This window comes from Lynx rufus, unplaced genomic scaffold (genome assembly GCF_022079265.1).
Source record: "Lynx rufus isolate CCGP_SWC_20201006 ecotype Redwood Valley unplaced genomic scaffold, mLynRuf1.p SCAF_8, whole genome shotgun sequence".
Lineage (NCBI taxonomy): Eukaryota > Metazoa > Chordata > Mammalia > Carnivora > Felidae > Lynx > Lynx rufus.
In genome coordinates this window covers 58,004,557-58,022,854 of record NW_025814896.1, presented here as the reverse complement: position 1 = coordinate 58,022,854, position 18,298 = coordinate 58,004,557, and the positions used below count along the sequence as shown (strand labels likewise).

At 40.8% G+C, this 18,298-nt stretch overlaps 1 protein-coding gene across 4 annotated transcripts in view; it reads left to right on the top strand.

The window, feature by feature from the left end:
• IL18R1 (interleukin 18 receptor 1) overlaps window positions 1-17,966 on the top strand; it is a 35,412-nt gene extending 17,446 nt beyond the window's left edge. For 2 of the 4 annotated variants that reach the window (XM_047068204.1, XM_047068203.1), the window contains exons 6-12: window positions 492-642; window positions 2,815-2,877; window positions 6,749-6,869; window positions 8,586-8,725; window positions 9,886-10,047; window positions 15,253-15,411; window positions 17,228-17,966. In XM_047068204.1, coding sequence (XP_046924160.1) covers window positions 492-642; window positions 2,815-2,877; window positions 6,749-6,869; window positions 8,586-8,725; window positions 9,886-10,047; window positions 15,253-15,411; window positions 17,228-17,583 — 1,152 coding nt within the window. In that variant the 3' untranslated portion in view covers window positions 17,584-17,966. The remainder of the gene's footprint in view (window positions 1-491; window positions 643-2,814; window positions 2,878-6,748; window positions 6,870-8,585; window positions 8,726-9,885; window positions 10,048-15,252; window positions 15,412-17,227) is intronic. The other 2 variants (XM_047068206.1, XM_047068207.1) reach the window with 2 other exon arrangements.
• The last annotated feature ends 332 nt before the right edge of the window (window positions 17,967-18,298 follow it).

Genomic DNA, 18,298 nt, shown 5'->3' with positions numbered 1-18,298 from the left:
CTGCGTAATTCTGCTCCTATCTCCACTACCCCCACCACGGGTGTTCCTGAGTACATGGGTTAGATTAAAAGTGTTACGAATGCAGAAAGGTTTCACCCAAGCAGGGATTTTGTTGTTGTTTAGTTTTCTCTATCTCCTCCTTGTGCTCCATTCTTCCACCCCGCCCTCCTTCCATTCTCCCTCTCCCTCTCTATTTACCCCTTCCCTTCTTTGTGTGTAAAAGAGAGATCAAAAGAAAATGATGGAAGCAGCTATAGTTCCCCCTATATTCTACTTCCCAGCATGTATTAATAACCGTAATAATAACAGGTAATGGGACTGTGTTTCATTGTTGCTCTATAGGCAATGCCAAATCACTGGGATATCGACTCAGAAATTTCTACCTTTCGTCCTGTTTCCCTTTTTCTATGAAAATATTTCTAAAATTTTAATCAATGTTAATATGATACTGCTTTCACTTAAAATATTTTGATTTTTTTTTCACAAAACAGAACTGTAAAAAGATAAACAATGGTGCAAACCCAGTTTTACAGAAGAATGCAGAGTTTGAAGATCAGGGATATTACACCTGTGTGTTTTCCATCCCTCATAATGGAAAACTATTTAATGTCACCAAAACCATCAACGTAACAATCGTTGGAGGTAAGAGGAATGTTAGAATTGGAAAGAAAGAAATGTATCTTATGAAACAGAGTTTTCTTTCTTCTAACCCAGCACAGGAATCCAGAGGCAACTTATTTGGAGTCGTGAACGCATCACTAGCTCAAATATAGGGTCAAATAATTTGGGCGTCATTCACCACCCTGGAGAGATTGGTGGTGGGGAGGGGGGATAGTAAATGACTTGTATGTAGTAGAATGTCTCCCTCTTATTTTGTATTCGAGTAATTTGTGGATTTTTTTTGTTGTTCAGTGTATGCTTTCACTCAGCAGGTATTTATTGAGGGTGCCTGTATTCAATAAACTGTACTGAGCAACAGGAGGTAAAGGAAGCAGGGAAATAAGCAATGAAGTGAGTTCTATACTATTCTCGAGGAATAGTCAGGAGAGGTGATAAGCCACATAGAAGTGCCTAGTGTATGAAACCGGACACATCTGTGTGATGTTAGGGTGCAGAAGGAGCCCAGAGATAGATCGGAGTCAGGAGACTCTGAGCTGAGTTTAGAGGTAGGACATGACAGATGAGGAGGAAAGCACGCTGGGGACAGGGTACTTGGGGTTTCCGATGATACACTTCAAGTTTTAAAATTGTTTTTAAGGTTTATTTATTTTTGAGAGAGAGAGACAGAGCGTGAGAGGTGGAGGGGCAGAGAGAGAGGCGGGGAGACGCAGAATGAGAAGCTGGCTCTAGGCCCCGAGCTGTCAGCACGGAGCCCGACGCGGGGCTTGAACTCACGAACTATGAGATCATGACCTGGGCTGAAGTCAGACACTTAACCGACTGAACCACCCAGGCGCCCCGATATCCTTCAAGGTTTAGCAGATGGCATACTGTCTTAAAGACGTCCTGTCCTAAAGATACCCTTTGACACTACCTCTTCCCAGGGGGGAAGAAAATGGATCCGGAGAAAGATAAGCAATGGCAATTTTCAGCAAAATCACCTCTTGCCCCCTTGTCCTTGAATCGACTCATGTTCCTCCATAGTCTCAAGGCCAAGAGTTCCTTCTTTCTCTGGGGGCGTCCCAGGTCCCGCTGTCCACTTATAGCAATTCCAGGCTTGCCCAGAGACTCTGAACCCCAGAGGAACCAAATCTGACTCACCTGGGCTTTCACTTTGCGAGTTTCATCCTCCAGTTCTCACCCACACATTCACCCCTCCCGTCTCAACCCTTCACTCGTCAGCATCACACTTTCTCAGAGAGCTCAGGTAGGTGAGGGCGCTGCGGGAGAGCTCCTGGGTTGCCTTTTACTCCTTGTCCTCAGGCATCGTGTTTGCTGAGGACAGGTATGTCCCAGGAAGGCTGCTCTGGAGGTTACTTGTAAATGCCCTAGGAGTGCCAGATGTGCTAGAAGGGAGAGTCTAGGTCATGAGGAAAGTTGCCAGTGCTGATCAGAAGAGTAACGAGAACTTGACAACAGCAATTTCAGTGTATGACCACAGGCGCTCTCAGTGTTGTGCAGCTATCAGCTGTCCTAGGTTGTAGGAGAGCATTCAGTGGGAGGCTGCTAGGGGAAGTATTTACTTTTGAAACATTACTAGAGGGAGGCTGGGGTGGAGAGTATTATGTACCTCTGGTCAAGGTCAGAAGCCACTCGTGAACAGAAGTAGAGCTGACCCACACATGTGAACACCTTGCAGGGCCAGGACTAAGGTGAGGCAAGTGAGGTATCGAGAGCACAGAACTGAAGGTGTGCTTCCTTTAGTGTCTATGAGGGGAGGGTTGGCACCTGAGACAGAGTGTCTTGCCAAAGCACGGATAGAGACCCTGTGCCCAATAAATCCAACTTCGAGGGGTTGAGAAGGGCAGACAGAAGGAAGAAAGAGCAGAAAGTCACGTCCCAGTGACTTTGCATCTAAATCGTACAGATGCAGTTGTCCCTCCTGGATGAACATTTTCCCCTGCCACATAGCTGCAGAAGCCACAGATTTGAAGGAAACCAAATTTAGTGTGTTCCCTCCAGTTACATTAGCTTTGCATTGATGGAAAGTGAAACAAACAATATTAGGTGCAACCATTACTTAATGAAGATATGACATAGTGATGACTATTTAGAATTTTTGTTACATGGTATAAGCATATTGCAACAAAAACTTGTCTTAGAGAGGCTCAGTGCAACGCTGAAACCTTTTTCTTTTCTTTTTTTCACTTTTAGATCGCAGTAAAATAATTCCTGTTCTTCTTGGACCAAAGCTTAACCGTGTGAAGGTGGAATTAGGTATATGTTGACATACATGTATTCCACATTTAGGAATGGGGTGCATAATTGAGTCTTCCAAGGCTAAATGTGATTCATGATTCACCAATATTGTGTGTGCATAACACCAGATTTAGTGAGGAAAGTTAGAAAAGCAGGGAAGGTATGCCATTGTGTGAATGTTGCCATTTTTAGGCTGATGAAAATGAACAGTATGTTGAAAACATTATAGAACTGCCTGTGGTCTTTACATAGGGTTTTGGTCACCCCATTGTGGCTTTTCTCTAATAGTCTTTATGGTTATTTTTAAAGACGAAAACCCTATAAGAGAGCACTCTGGAGAAATGCTTCAGACTTATCCTGTGTTCTGAATATTTGACTGATTAATCAATGGACTTTGAATCAATAAACTTAATTGACAATCCAGACAGGTCTTGATGAAATCAACATGTCCAGTTGAGTAATTCCTTTCCATAAGGAAAGGAGGGAAGGAAAAGGAGAAATCCACGTATACTAAATCATGTTTTGTATTAGGTGTTTGAAATATATTCTTTTTTAAAATGTTTATTCAGGGGCACCTGGGTGGCTCAGTCGGTTGAGCGGCCGACTTCGGCTCAGGTCACGATCTCGCGGTCCATGGGTTCGAGCACCGCGTCGGGCTCTGGGCTGATGGCTCAGAGCCTGGAGCCTGTTTCAGATTCTGTGTCTCCCTCTCTCTGACCCTGCCCCATTCATGCTCTGTCTCTCTCTGTCTCAAAAGTAAATAAACGTTAAAAAAATTTTTTTTAAATAAAATAAAATAAAATAAAATAAAATAAAATGTTTATTCATTTTTGAGAGACAGAGACAGAATGTGAGTGGGGGAGGGGCAGAGAGAGAGGGAGACACAGAATCCGAGGCAGGCTCCAGGCTCTGGGCTGTCAGCACAGAGCCGATGTGGGGTTGAACCCACGGACCCGAGATCATGACCTGAGCCGAAGTCGGATGCTTAACCGACTGAGCCACCCAGGCGTCCAGAAAAACATTCTTGAATTTAATCCTCCAAAAAACTCCAAGGGGTATTATTCCCATCTAATGGGTTAAATGACCAAAGCCCAGAAGGGTTCAGAAATCTGTCTAAAGTTAAACCAATAAAAAAGTGGTGAAGCTGGGGTTCAAGTTTCTGTTGACTGTTTCCTAAGCCCACACCTTTGGACCACCACCACCTGTCACGATCATTTGTGGGACCACAGATGCCCAGCGTAGCTTAGATACTTTGCCGTTTGTATTTGTGGATTGTCTGCTTTTTTTTTTTTATTGATTCCTGAACTTAGCTTTGTTATTTCTTTCTTCTCATTTTGGGCTTAATTTGCACCTCAATTTTCATTTGTTGACATGGAGACATAGATAATTGATTTCAATTATCGTCTCTTGTAGCACATGCATTTTAAGCTCTACAATTCCCTCTAATCGCTACTGTAGCTGTTTCTAACAAATACAGGTATGCTGTGTTTTCATTACTATTTGGTTCAAACATTAAAAAAAACAAAAAACACTTCCCTTGTGATTTCTTCTTTCATCTATGGATAATTTGTTCTTTTTAACTTCCAAATAGTTGGAGGATTTTCTAGTTTTTGTGTTGTTGTTGTTGTTATTGATATCCAGTTTAGTTTCATACTGGTCCAAGATTGTATTCTGTATCATTTCAGTCTGATGAAATTTGTAGCAACTTGCTTAAGGAACAAAATGTGGCGTCTTGATGAATGTTCCCAGTGTGTTTGAAACAAATGTGCATTCTGCAGGTTTCGGTTTTATCATTCTGTAAATACCAATTATGTGAAGTTAGCTAATGGCATTGTTCAAATCATGTATATTGTAACCAATCTTTGATGTGTTTTCTTTATCTGTTAAAGAAAGAGATGTTAACATCTGCATCTACGATGGTTAATTTGTCTCTGTACCCTTTTGTTCAATCTTTGCTTTATACATGCTGAGGTTATCTTGTGGGCACATACGTACTGATGCCTGTTGAACTGACTTTATCATTATAAAATTTCTCTCTTTATCTATCATGTTACTTCTTTCCTAAATGCCTACTTTCTCTAGTAGTAGACAGCCATAGCAGTTTTCTTTTGTTTGGGATTGGCATGTTTTATCTTTTTTTTATATCCTTTTAACGTTTCTTTGTAAATCAATTACACATGCACTATATTTCACGTCAACTATATATATTTGGATCTTTTTTGAAATCCAGTCTGTATAGTGCCTAGTCCATTGACATTTAAAACATTTTTTTTTAATGTTCATTCATTTTTGAGAGACAGAGAGGCAGTGAGTGGGGCGGGGGTGCTGTAGAGAGAGAGGGAGACACAGAATCTGAAGCAGGCTCCAGGCTCTGAGCTGTCAGCACAGAGCCCTTTGCGGGGCCCCAGCCCACGAACCGTGAGATCATGACCTGAGTCATGTGCCTAATTGAGCCATCCCGGAGCCCCTCAGTCCATTTATATTTAATGATGGTGATCCTGTGAAGCCTCTTATCTTGCTATGTGTTTGTTAGTTGCCTTATGTGTTATTTGTTCCTGTTATTCCTCCCTTCCTTTTGGATTCATAAAGTATTTTTTCTTTCTTTCATTTAATATGATTTGTTTTCTTTCTAGTTATACCTTTTTGTGTCCTTCATTAAGTTGTGCTAGAGGGGCGCCTGGGTGGCTCAGTCGGTTGAGCGTCCGACTTTGGCTCAGGTCATGATCTCGCGGTCTGTGAGTTCGAGCCCCGCGTCGGGCTCTGTGCTGACAGCTCAGAGCCTGGAGCCTGTTTCGGATTCTGTGTCTCCCTTTCTCTCTGCCCCTCCCCCGCTCATGCTCTGTGTCTCTCTCTCTCTCTCTGTCAAAAATAAATAAACATAAAAAAAAAAGTTGTGCTAGAGACTTGTATTTCCTTTGTCTTCTTACCTCACTTTGTGCTATTAGTTTACGTATTTCCCTACTGCATATGTGATAAAACTCACAATAGATTGGCACTGTTATTGCTTTAGGTGACCAAAATTCTTTTATATTTACTGAAATACTTGTATTTTCTTGTACTCTTCATTTGTTCATGTAGTGCCTTGCTTTCGTCTGGGATAATTTTTTGTGAGTCTGAAACCTTTCCTTCGGCATTCCCTGCAGCGAGGTTATGGGGTGGGGTGGGGCATGCAAGGACTTCAGTCCTGTCTTTGTTGTACATCTCTTCCCGGAAGTGGGACTTTCTCCCCTAAGTACTGTGAGACTGTAGGAGAGACCCTTGAGCCTTTGCAGCCTCCTGTGTGTTGTCCAAGCCCTCGGCAATAATTCTGCAAGCCCGTGTGGCTGTCAGAATTTCCCCTGGGCTCTCTTTTCTCTGGGAGATTCCCCTGGTGCTGTACAAACCCAAAGTAACTTCTCCAAAGAATATGATGGCCGGCTATCTCAGCTCCTCCTGGAAGGGCTTCTTCCTGGCTGCGTTTTCAGCCCGGCTGTTTCTCTTTGTTTTCCCTGCACTTTAATGTCTTTAATTGCTGGCTAACTTAATTTTGTGTGATTTACCCATTTTGTTTTTCTAGAAGTTGCTGTGGGAGTGTTGCCCCGACACTACCTACTAAACTGTATTTTGAAAAGAAGGCCCACTCGCCACTCTAAGTTTTAATAATTTATTTAAACATAGACATTTGAAGCGAAACCAACTCATAGGCTGTGGATGACTTAAAATTGCTACCTAATTTCTCTGCTTTATACATGTTTTAAAATTTAAAAACCAAGCCTATCTTTTTCTTTCTGAGAGGTAGCACTACATTAGCTCTATGTATTAAGTTAATATATGTTGATTATATTAATTTGATACCTTTGGGAAATCTGAGTCTGTAAGATCAGAATATTGGTTGTCAACTTTTACGTAGGAAAAGATGTAAACCTCAATTGCTCTGCTTTGGCGAATGAAAAGGATCAGATTTATTGGAACTTGTGGGATGAAAATGGAAAGGAACCCAATGTACATGAAGAGAACGTAAAAAAAAATAGGTACGTATATGTGATGTATTATGTATCATGATATATACAAATCACATTGTATCATAGATCCATGCTATAAAAAACACCAGAGTCCTGAATGGCTGATTGGGTGTTTGAGATAAGCTTAAATTTTAATTTATAATCTACATATTTTATAATGATAATTACCATGCGCTAGGCTGATGGATTATGCAGAAATCTATTGCTAAGATCTAAACTAGAAAAAGAAGGTCAGTGAGGTTTTTTAACATCGCCTTACAAAAAGTAGCTTTTGGTTGGTCAGGATCTGACAGGGATGGGCAATTTACTTAAGCATCTGATAAAAGAGGGATTACCTAGGCCATAGTTTTTTGGATTTTAAAAATTGTGCTAAGCCTGTGGTCGTTTGAGTGTTTTTGAATGACTTTGGGTCATTAATCGGTATTTTACTGATATACTCAGGTGGTAGAGAGTAGGGATCCCAAGGTATCTGTTACCTTAGCTGCACTTTTGAGGATTTTTTTCTGCTTTTTACACTTAAAAAAATTCTTTGATGTCACGGCAACAACTCTTGCTTCTTGCTAACACTTGTCTGCAAGCCCTTATGGTGCAAGGTCTGTCCGCTTGCTTCTAGTAGGCACGTGACTAGTAACTCAGCTGAATTGCAGGGCTGTCTTGCCATTGTGTCTTTATCCTCAGCATCGAACCTCCCCTGGAGTTCTGCGTTTCCCCCTTCTAGTGATCTGTTGCTCCTGTTTGGAGGGATAGAAGACCAACTCACCAAACTATCTGCAATGGAGCTCAAACTAAGCTAAGAGTAAGGTGGTCTTTCTTTAGAGTTATGCCTGTGCTTTTTCCGTCTTCTGTCCTGGCTTCTCACTGGCCTTTTGTGCCTTAACTTCGGGATTTTTCACTGATATGAGATAGTTGCTATTTCTGGATTGGTGACTTCTTTACAGAATCATGTTCAAATTATATTTGACACGGTTGGAGGCGACAGAGGGTGCCATGTCCCAAGAATAGAGGCACCTGCTGCTAGGGGCGTAGCAGGTGAATGAGCGCACCTGGGGAGCGCTGGTTGACATGGTGCTTTCACAGCCTGTCATTGACGCGGAAGCAGATGTCATGAGCAGTTGCCTTGCATCGACGACAGGACAACTTGAATCTTTTAAGAAGAGAAAGACAGCTCGCTGCTATTGGTTGTCTACGTCATTTTCTGACATGTGCTGAACAGCTTAATTGGTATTTTTCATATGCCTGCAGGTGCATCTGACAATAGTGTCATTCTTCAGTTTGTTTTCGATGCTGAACAAAATAAAAGCGATCTTCAGGATGGCATGGACAAGCTTGATAGGAATCTGTATCTCTGCTGAACTATTTGCAGCTTTGTCACAATCGGTAGAGACCTCCCCGTGGGAAGAACGCTAAGCCGTTGGGCGAGGAGAAATAGGGGAAAATCATTGAGAGAGAACTTAGCATCATTACCTTCCAGACATTTTCATTCTGGGCGGTTCACAGGGTCGGCCCCAGGTGGTCTCAGGAGGGCTGTTTCTGTCCACCCTGATGCTCCCCGGAGGAGCAGAGGTTTGTGGTGGCCCACACTCTGAGGACCCACCAGAAAGAGAAGGTTCCATGGAGCCAACAGAGCCACTGCCTTTGAGTATTTGTGCATATGAATTCCTCCCTCATGAGCAATGTTGCTGGCAATGAACAAAGCCTGTCACTGAATTGTTTCTTCTTTTACAGGGCTCTGGACGGCAAATTGTATGTGTCAAGAATGTTGAAAATTGAGAATATTAATGCAAAAAATCTAAAATTTTCATATAATTGCACTGTGGCCAGCGAGGGAGGCACAGACACCATAAACTTCGTCTTGTTGAAAAAAGGTATGAGCAAGTTTTACTTTGGAAGTTTGTGGAAGCTTAGAAAGTTGCTGCTGAGGGACACCTCAAAGATCACCACTCCCTTCATTTTACACCCCAGGAAGCAAGCTCCCAAGAGGTGAAATTATCTGCCTTGTGTCACAGGTATTCAGGCTAAACTGGGGCTCAGTCCCCTGCTGGTGTCCCCTGTGCATTGATTTCATGCAGAAAATGAAAACGCAAACTCTAATCCTTTGCTCTCGATCAGATTGCAGTCCTAGATAAGCACCAGGGGCCCAAGAGAGCGGAGCAGATATAGCCTGGAGACAGAGATATAGCTGATTGTCATGGGGGAGGCAGTCATGGCAGCCCTCACGTACCCATAACGATGGGAGGCACGCTTGCAGCTCGGTGTAGGGTGAGGCCAATGATACTAGGTACTGCGGCCTCCAGCCTACCTTAGCTGGGCGCTGGGCACAGGGGGCCCTTGCGTGTGCTCATGCACTCAACCAAGATTAGCTGAGGCTTCCCTTCCTTGGACCAGTCCCTGGATCTGGCAGGTGGACAGTTGATGGCTCAGATCTGCGGACTCCTAAAATTTTTCACTGCCTACCTGATGGAACGTTCCAGAGTCACCCCCCTCCATCCTCCACCAATACAATACAACCCAGGGCCATTGGCCCAATAGCTGCTCAGAAAAGGGTTCATATTATGGATGAAGACGCTAAGAATGAAGGGAATCAGTGACTTTCCCTAGGACACAAACTAAGTGACGGAGCCAGGCTGGGAGCCCAGACGAGCTCAGGTCAGCACTTGCTCTCTGAAGACTGTGTACTTCCATTTATGTTCTCAACATACCAGCTGAGATGTATGTTTGGGTCCCTGGACATTTCACCCTGGTATCTTATCATCCTTGCCTTCCCCAAGTAGGGACAGGCTATATCACAATGCTTTCCATTCAGGTCTCTGAATATCCTTTTACACATTTTTACTGTTTAAAAATCGGAGTAGAAAGGTCAGTATTCCAGACTAAAGGCAGGAATGTGGACTAAGTGAACGGATTGCATTGGATAGACAACTGGGATTAGTGCTAAATATAAAAACTGACAAGTATGAGGTAAGATGGTGGGAGACACTGGTAAACCATCTTTCATTAATTATTTCCATTTTCTTTTCCTTTCTAGAAGATATGGCTGATATCCCAGGCTACATCTTCACCAGAGGAATGATTGTGGCTGTTCTGATCTCAGTGGTAGTTGTGTGCCTAGTGATAATGGGTGTCATTTATAGAGTTGACTTGGCTCTATTTTATAGGCATTTCATGAGAAAAGATGAAACATTAACAGGTAATGAATATCACAATGCTGGATTTTCTTATCTTCTTACTTCATTAAGAAACCAAATAAAGAGGGGCACCTGGGTGGCTCAGTCAGTTAAGTGTCTGACTTCGGCTCAGGTCATGATCTCACGGTTCGTGGGTTCAAGCCCCACGTCAGGCTCTGTGCTGACAGCTCAGAGCCTGGAGGCTGTTTGGATTCTGTGTCTCCCTCTCTCTCTGCCCCTTCCCCACTCACACTCTTTCTCTGTCTCAAAAATGAATAAACATTAAAAAATTTTTAAAAAGAAACCAAATAAAGAAACATTAATCTTCATTTCATTTTGATTATACTTCATGTGTGGTAGAGGTTTGTCCGTGGGAAAAATTGATTTGAACGTAGCATCTCTCACAAATGTTGTCTTGTATCACCTTTTTGTGTGCTTGCTCATATGTTGTCAAAAACTGTTCTCTAATTGTTTTATGCACACATGTCACGTCCTCCTTCATGGCCTGTGAGATGCTTGTGCCCACGAGCTGTCGTTATTCACACACAATCTGGGCATCTTAAACAATATGCACATTCAATAAACTTCATTTCAATGGAATTGAATTGTATTATGGTTCATTATTTTAACCTGACAAAGAAGGCTGCATGATGTATCTACAGGAACCCCGGACTAGAAGTCAAATGACCCGGGTTCTAGTTTCCTAGAACTGCCTGTTTTTATCTATGGCTGTTTCTGTGTGGCAACTCTGTGCCTAGGTTTCTCTACTTTTAAAGGTGATTTAAAGAAGTCCTCAAGTTTCAAGATAGTTACTGAATCATGTATACTTTAATAAAAAAGAAAGATGGCTACTGAATTTAAAAAAATCAGTCTACCCCATTAAACTTGCTTGTGTGTGTGTGTGTGTGTGTGTGTGTGTGTGTGTGTAGGACACACATAGTTCAAAACACAAAAAGTCTGAGAAATGACACAACAGAATATCTCCCTGTCATCCTATCCTATGTCTGTTCTTCCCACTTCATCCACCATTGACAGTATAGCCGAACAAATAACGATATAGAATCAAATTCCGCTCCAACGAATGTTCGCATATCATGTACACTATTTTTAACTTTGATTTAATATGCCTTGGATGCACTTCTATAGTAGTTTGTAAAGTCTCTCAGTTGTTAGGCTTGCCCAGTGTTTTATTTCTGCAGATGTCTCACTGTCTATTTGGTCACCTTGTGGGTTATTTAAGACAACTTGTTATTACTGAAATGATGTGACAGATAGTTTTGTACAGTCATTGGTTCAACTGTGGGCAGTATAAGTGAAGGAAGAATTCTCAAGGGTAGACACAATTGTTACTTTGGCGGATATTGCCAATTTGCCCCCCATATTACTATACCACTGCCACCTTCAAAGAATGGGGTCACTTTTGTCCCATGACCTTACCCAAAATCTTTTGAGTATGTGCCAATCTGATAGGTAAATAGTTGTATCTCTGTGTAGTTTTCGTTTGCCATTTCGCTTCCTATGCAAGAGTCACTATTGATTTGTGTAAGACTCATTTGTATTTCCTTTCTCAAAGTACTCATTCATAGCCTTTGCCATTTTTTCTTTTGGGTTGTTGGCCTTTCTTTTTCTTGTTTATGTCTAGGAGCTATTTCTAGTTTAAGGATGCTAGCCTGTTGTCTATAATATGAAATGAAAATATTATTCCCAGATTGTAATCTGCCTTTTGACTTTGCTTATAGTAGTGTCACATGTGGAAGATTTTTTTTTGTAATTCTTGAAGTCTAATTGAACACACTGCTATGTTAGTTTCAGGTGTACATTTTTATTATTATGGATTTTTTAAATCTAGATCTGTGATCAGAAGTAGAAAGACCCTCCTCTCCTCAAGTTATGAAAGAAGTCTCAGATTTTTCACATTTGCAACTTTTAATTAATAATATAAAATTAGGAATACCTGAGTGGCTCAGTCGGTTGAGCATCTGACTCTTGATCTCAGTTCAGTTCGTGATCTCACGGTTTGTGGGATCAAGCCCCGTGTTGGGCTCTGCGCTGACAGCACGGAGCCAGCTTGAGGCTCTCTCTCTCTCTCAAAAATAAAAATAAATTTAAAAAATAATATAAAATTAGCAAAGCTAGTTAATTTAGCTTTGAGCCTGTGTGTGTGCAATTTTGGAGATGGAGAGAAATGCTGCCAGCAACCGAAAAGTCTCTTGTTGGCCCTTTCTGAACAGGTCTCTACTTGCATTGACCAGAAAGTATCTCAAAATGAGCATTCACTAATATCTCTCTTTCTGATCTTCAGCTAAGATTTTTTCCCCCTCGTTGTTGTGTTTGACACAATCCACATTTTTTCAGTTCACGCTTCCTACCTCCCGATGTAACGGTGCATGGAAACATTTACAGATGTGCTCTACATCAGCTATATTTAAAAGTGTGGTCCATGACAGAGATCAGTTGTGGAAAAGGGCAGAAATGGAGATAAAGTGCAAAAATTTAAACTTTCCTGGCCAATTGATATTGCTGCAATATCCAAGAATGTTTTCAGTACTGGTTTATGAAGGACTGGAAATGAAACAAATCAACCCAAGCCAGTCAAATTAAATGAAAACATGGTCACTCGCTGAACACAGTTTGAGAAGCTCTGGCCTGATTCCTTAAAGTCCCAAATGCCCATTCACATGAGGACTTCGTTTATACAGAACCCAAAATAATTATTATTAGCTTTCCGATACCTTATCTTAAGCACTTTACTTTGTTATCAAAGCCAGCAAGCCGTTCATTACCTGGGTTTAAAGTAAATTAGAATATAAATTACAAGATTTGCTAAACCAAGAAGAGAATTGCTTGAAATAAGGCATTTGAAAATTAATTAATAGTTGAAAAACTAATTTTCCATGGGTAAGAGTAAATCTATATTACTTGCATATTACAGTATAAATTTGGCTGAATTGTCTTTCCAGTTTATTGCAATTAGTTACATCATGATTACAAAAAAAGAGTACCTTTTAAAAAAGTGTATTTATTTATTTCTTACTCCTTGGTGCCTATTCTAATCGTTGACATAATGACTATTAATGGAAACACTAGCTCTTACACTAATAAATAGCTGTATTTCACAGCAATCTAACAGAATTACTTGGGGGACCCACTTACTGATTAAACTAGCAACTGGCTCTTTTTTTTATAGCAGCTTTTCCTACCTCCGATATGCATATTAATTCTACAGTTTTTACCAAAATGTCCTTTCTTTTCTTTTTTTTTAAAGTTGACATATATTTTGAGAGAGAGAGAGAGGGAGAAAGTGGGGGGGGGACACAGAGAGAGGGAGAGAGAGATAATCCAAAGTGCTATCAGCACAGAGCCCAATGCAAGGCTCAAACTCGTGAACCGGGAGATCATGATCTGAGCCAAAGTCAGACGCCTAACCCACTGAGCCACCCAGGCGCCCCTGTCCTTTCTTTTGTATGCATGCGATTCTGCTAACCAGTTGCTTTAAATCAACAGTAGGCTCTGACTTGAACTGCTGAACCTGAATGCTGTAGGTGGAATTGAAGAAGCTTTGCCAGAAACAGAAATTGTTGTTTTGTGAGCCATTGAAGGTACCGGGGCTGAATTGTTGAGCATGCATGATGTGGCACCACAAAGAACATGGAACTGGAATGGTTTCATCCTATTAGATTTTCATAAAGGACCCAGTGATATTTAGCTTTCAACTCAGTAGCAAGTTCATGATTCCAATAACACAGGCAAGCGTACATCTAACTCCTGTACCATCTAACAAACTGTCACGGCTTAGGGGTAGACCACGCCCCACCCACTGCCCCTTTTTCCTCTACCAATCCCAGTTAGCATCAATTGTATCATTTAGGACTTGGCTCAAAATTTCTTTTTCTCGGAAAGCGTGTCCCCTGGAGATCACGCTGTAGTGTCTGACTGTTTTGATTCTGTTTGTTTTGCTGGTTTTGTCACACCGTCTGGCATCTGCTAATGTGTTCTTTGTAAACTTTTTCAAGTTGTTGGGTCTGTCTGCTTTGTCTTCTCAAACAGATTGGACGAAGGTAGAGGAGACAGAGATGTATGTAATTTTGTAGTTACCCAATTAGTACAATGGTCTTTGTTGCTTAGGTAACACTTTCATCTTGGCTTTGTCGCCTTAACCTCCTGAAAGCGCTTCATTATCAGGAATTAAATAGGAGCAGATGTTATTATCAGTGAAAACCTTTCAACAGACTGGAAGTTTTCATATTGGCATCTAGTACCTGTGCTCTTGGTTTGGGGAGTAGATTCCCGGGATCCATCACTTACATATAACACCTAGTGCTCATCCCAGCAGGTGCCCTCCTCAATGCCCATCACCCATTTTCCCCTCTTCCCTGTCCCCCGCCCATCAACCTTCAGTTTATTCTCTATTTAAGAGTCTCTTATGGTTTGCCTCCCTCCCTCTCTGTTTGTAACTATTTTTTCCCCTTCCCTTCCCACATGGTCTTCTGTTAAATCACCTCTATTGTCTCTTCTCACTTGCCAATGTAAACTCTCAGCTTTGTTTCTGTCTTGGCTTTCCAGTGAGTCATTCTGAGAGTAGACATATGAGGATGCTGCTGGTAGAATTAGGTGATACAAGAAATCCGAGATGAGATTTGCTTTCCAATTCTAGACTGAGGATATATTTGGTCTCCTGGGCTTTAACTGCCTTTAAATTCCTTGAGCTCCTGGATCTAGTATTTATCCCCATCCTTCTATAGTATCCAAAAAAGGGAGTCTTAATGTACATGCAAAAAAACAATTTGCTGGTTGGTTGCTTGATTAGCATATGAGATTTGGTGATGCTATTTTTTGTTTGTCTTTAATAATGAATTTATTTCTTGTGTTTGACAACTTAAAAAGTCATAGATAAAGAATAATGTCTAAAAAGAATCCGAGAACCAAAATATATTTGATGGACCTTACGGGTTACCTAGTTTAAACATTCTTGCTCTAATTTTTAATTTGTTTTCTAGCAAAAATATTTTCTTTATTCTTTTTTAAATGGCTTCATTGAGCTCCAATTGATATACAAGGAACAGTACATATTTAATGTGTACAATTTGATTATAGATGCTGTACAGATAGATGCTCTATTTCATCTTTCCTTTTCATTGGTTCCACTCCCATTTTTCATGCCTTTTGCTCAAATTCGTACTTAAACTTTTATTTGCACTGTAATTAAAAGAGTAAACCTTATTTCCTAGATGGGAAAACATACGATGCTTTTGTGTCTTACCTAAAAGAATGTGGACCCGAAAATGGAGAGGAGCACACCTTTGCTGTGGAGATTTTGCCCAGGGTGTTGGAGAAACACTTTGGGTATAAGTTATGCATATATGAAAGGGATGTAGTGCCTGGAGGAGGTAAGAAAGGGAATACAAGATAGGGAACTGGTGGAGAGATTTTCCTTGTAAAAGATGAATAGTTCAGCCTTACAAAAGACAACCCCATTTTGCCTTAAAAACAAATGAACGCGATTCTCTAAACCAAACGTGACCAGCTAAATCAGTAGAATCAGTAGTGACAAAAAAGCTAACTCCGTTACTTCTGGGAGTCACCTCTTTGGGCCCCAGGCTCTTCAATGTGCTTCCTACTTCTCTGAACCTTTGGGGAAAGGGCATTCCACTTTCAGAACCAGGCCCAGAATCGACATTGTCGTGAAGCATTTATCTAGAGATGCCCCACAGTAGGAATATCTCTTTTGGTAATGTTTTATACAGCAGAACGGGATTCTCTGCACTATAAACACAGTTCATTCTTACCAGAAAATACTTATTCTTTGTTGGGTTGGCATTGGTGTGAAAATTACGGTCAGAAAAGGGTGAATAAAAGGAGATTGATGATTCATGTCGGATTTTAGACATGAAATTCAGTTTTTTACTAGTATATGAATATAAACAACCCTAAAACATACATTGAAGCAAATTCCAGTTTGAAGCCAAGAAATTTAGTAACATTTCCATATATTTTCTCTGAAGTCTTCCAGAGCAAATATCTGAAATCTGCGTCAGAATGTTTTGGGGGCTGGTGCATTACCAAGGATACAATATAAATATTTTCATTGTCACTATCATCCATTCATGCAACATATACTGAGTTCCAGCCTTGTGCCAAAATCTGAGCTTGGCATTGAAAACATAGCAGTAAATAAGGAATAGTTGTGGTCCCCTCCCACCCACCCAGAATACAAATGAGAAAGGGAAAATACTACCGATTAGAAGGAGAAAGCATACTAATTTTTAATAAATTAATTAATTAAATAGATTTCTTCTCGGTTCTTATATAAAAATAAAGAATGTTGTGTATTTAATTGTAATTAGTTTGGATTAAAACGTCTATTTGAGAAAGGGTAGAGGTCTAAACCAGAAATTGGCAACCCATCACCCACGGGTCAGATCCAGTCTGTCACCTCTGTTGAAACACAGCAAGGTGACATCTGTTCATGTGTTGTCTGTGGCTGCCTTTGAGCTACATGGCAGAGATGAGCAGTGTGACAAAGATGGTGTGAAAAGCCTGGAATATTCGCTATCTGGCCCTTTACAGAATGTTTGTCAACTTCTGGTCTGGACTAACTGTGGGATGGATATCTATCTATATATCTATATCTATATCTATATCTATATCTATATCTATATCCATATCTATATCTGTATATCTATATCTCCATATAGATCTATCTCCATATAGATATAGATATATAGATATATAATCTTTAAATTTGGATTTTAGTGTGCTCCTCCCTGCCTGTGGAGAGGCAAGCAAGATAGCATGATGGTTAGGAACAGGTGCTCCAGAACTAGACCACCTAGGTTCTGATTCTGCCATTTACGAGCTGTGTGACTCCAGGCAAGTTACTTAACCACTCTGTACTTTGGCTTCCTCATCTGCAAAATGGTGGTGATGACAATACTTTCTTTATAGGATCATTATGATGCTTTAGTAAGTTGATATACATAAAACATTTAGAAGAGGGAGTGGCATAGAATTAGTGCCAACTTCATTATTGTTTTCTAGATGATTGTTTTCCATAGGTGTATAGAATTAAGAATAAATGGTTTATCTTGAAAAACTTACTAGTGAAGTAAGTTAAATAACACAGAATTAGACTGTGCAAAATGATTTTCATCTCCTGTCTCTTTTAGTTCTCTTTAATTACTTTGCCACATCTTGCCTTTTCAGCTATTGTTGATGAAATCCACTCATTGATAGAGAAAAGCCGAAGACTGATCATTGTCCTAAGTAAAAGCTACATGTCTAATGAAGTCAGGTATGAACTTGAAAGTGGACTCCATGAAGCTCTGGTAGAAAGGAAAATTAAAATCATCTTAATTGAATTTACACCTGTCAGTGACTTCACATTCTTCCCCCAATCACTAAAGCTTTTGAAATCTCACAGAGTTCTGAAGTGGAACGCTGATAAACCTCTGTCGTATAACTCAAGGTTCTGGAAGAATCTTCTGTACCTGATGCCTGCAAAAGTGGTCAAGCCTCGTGGAACTGAATCTGAAGTCTTCCCTGTTCTTTCACAGTCCTGATCTTTAGAAAAGCCAAATGTAAGAAAGAGCGCTTGACGCTCTGGGCTCGGAGCGGAGGAGCCTATTTTTAACAAAGGGCACTATTAAAAATATTTGGCTCTCTGAAAATCTTACTTACAGTCTGAAGATGAAAGTCATCACTAGGTTGCCAGAGATAGGACTAAACATTGAGCTGTGGTCATGTGCTCCCAGTGGAACCCAGAATTCAAAAGCAACAGACCTCTTCTGTTTCTTCCTCCTCCGTAACTGTCTACAGGTGCTCATTCTCAATCCATATTCAGCAACGGTGAGGCTGGGCACAAAGCAAAGAAACTTACGCCCTAAAAAAGGGTACATCTTCACGTTTTTAATGCTCATGATTGAACTAAAGGATTTTAAGTTCATGAAGTGGCATTTTTTTTTCAATATATGAAGTTTATTGTCAAATTGGTTTCCATACAACACCCAGTGCTCATCCCAAAAGGAGCCCTCCTCAATACCCATCACCCACCCTCCCCTCCCTCCCACCCCCCATCAACCCTCAGTTTGTTCTGTTTTTAAGAGTCTCTTATGCTTTGGCTCTCTCCCACTCTAACCTCTTTTTTTTTTTTCCTTCCCCTCCCCCATGGGTTTCTGTTAAGTTTCTCAGGATCCACATAAGAGTGAAACCATATGGTATCTGTCTTTCTCTGTATGGCTTATTTCACTTAGCATCACACTCTCCAGTTCCATCCAC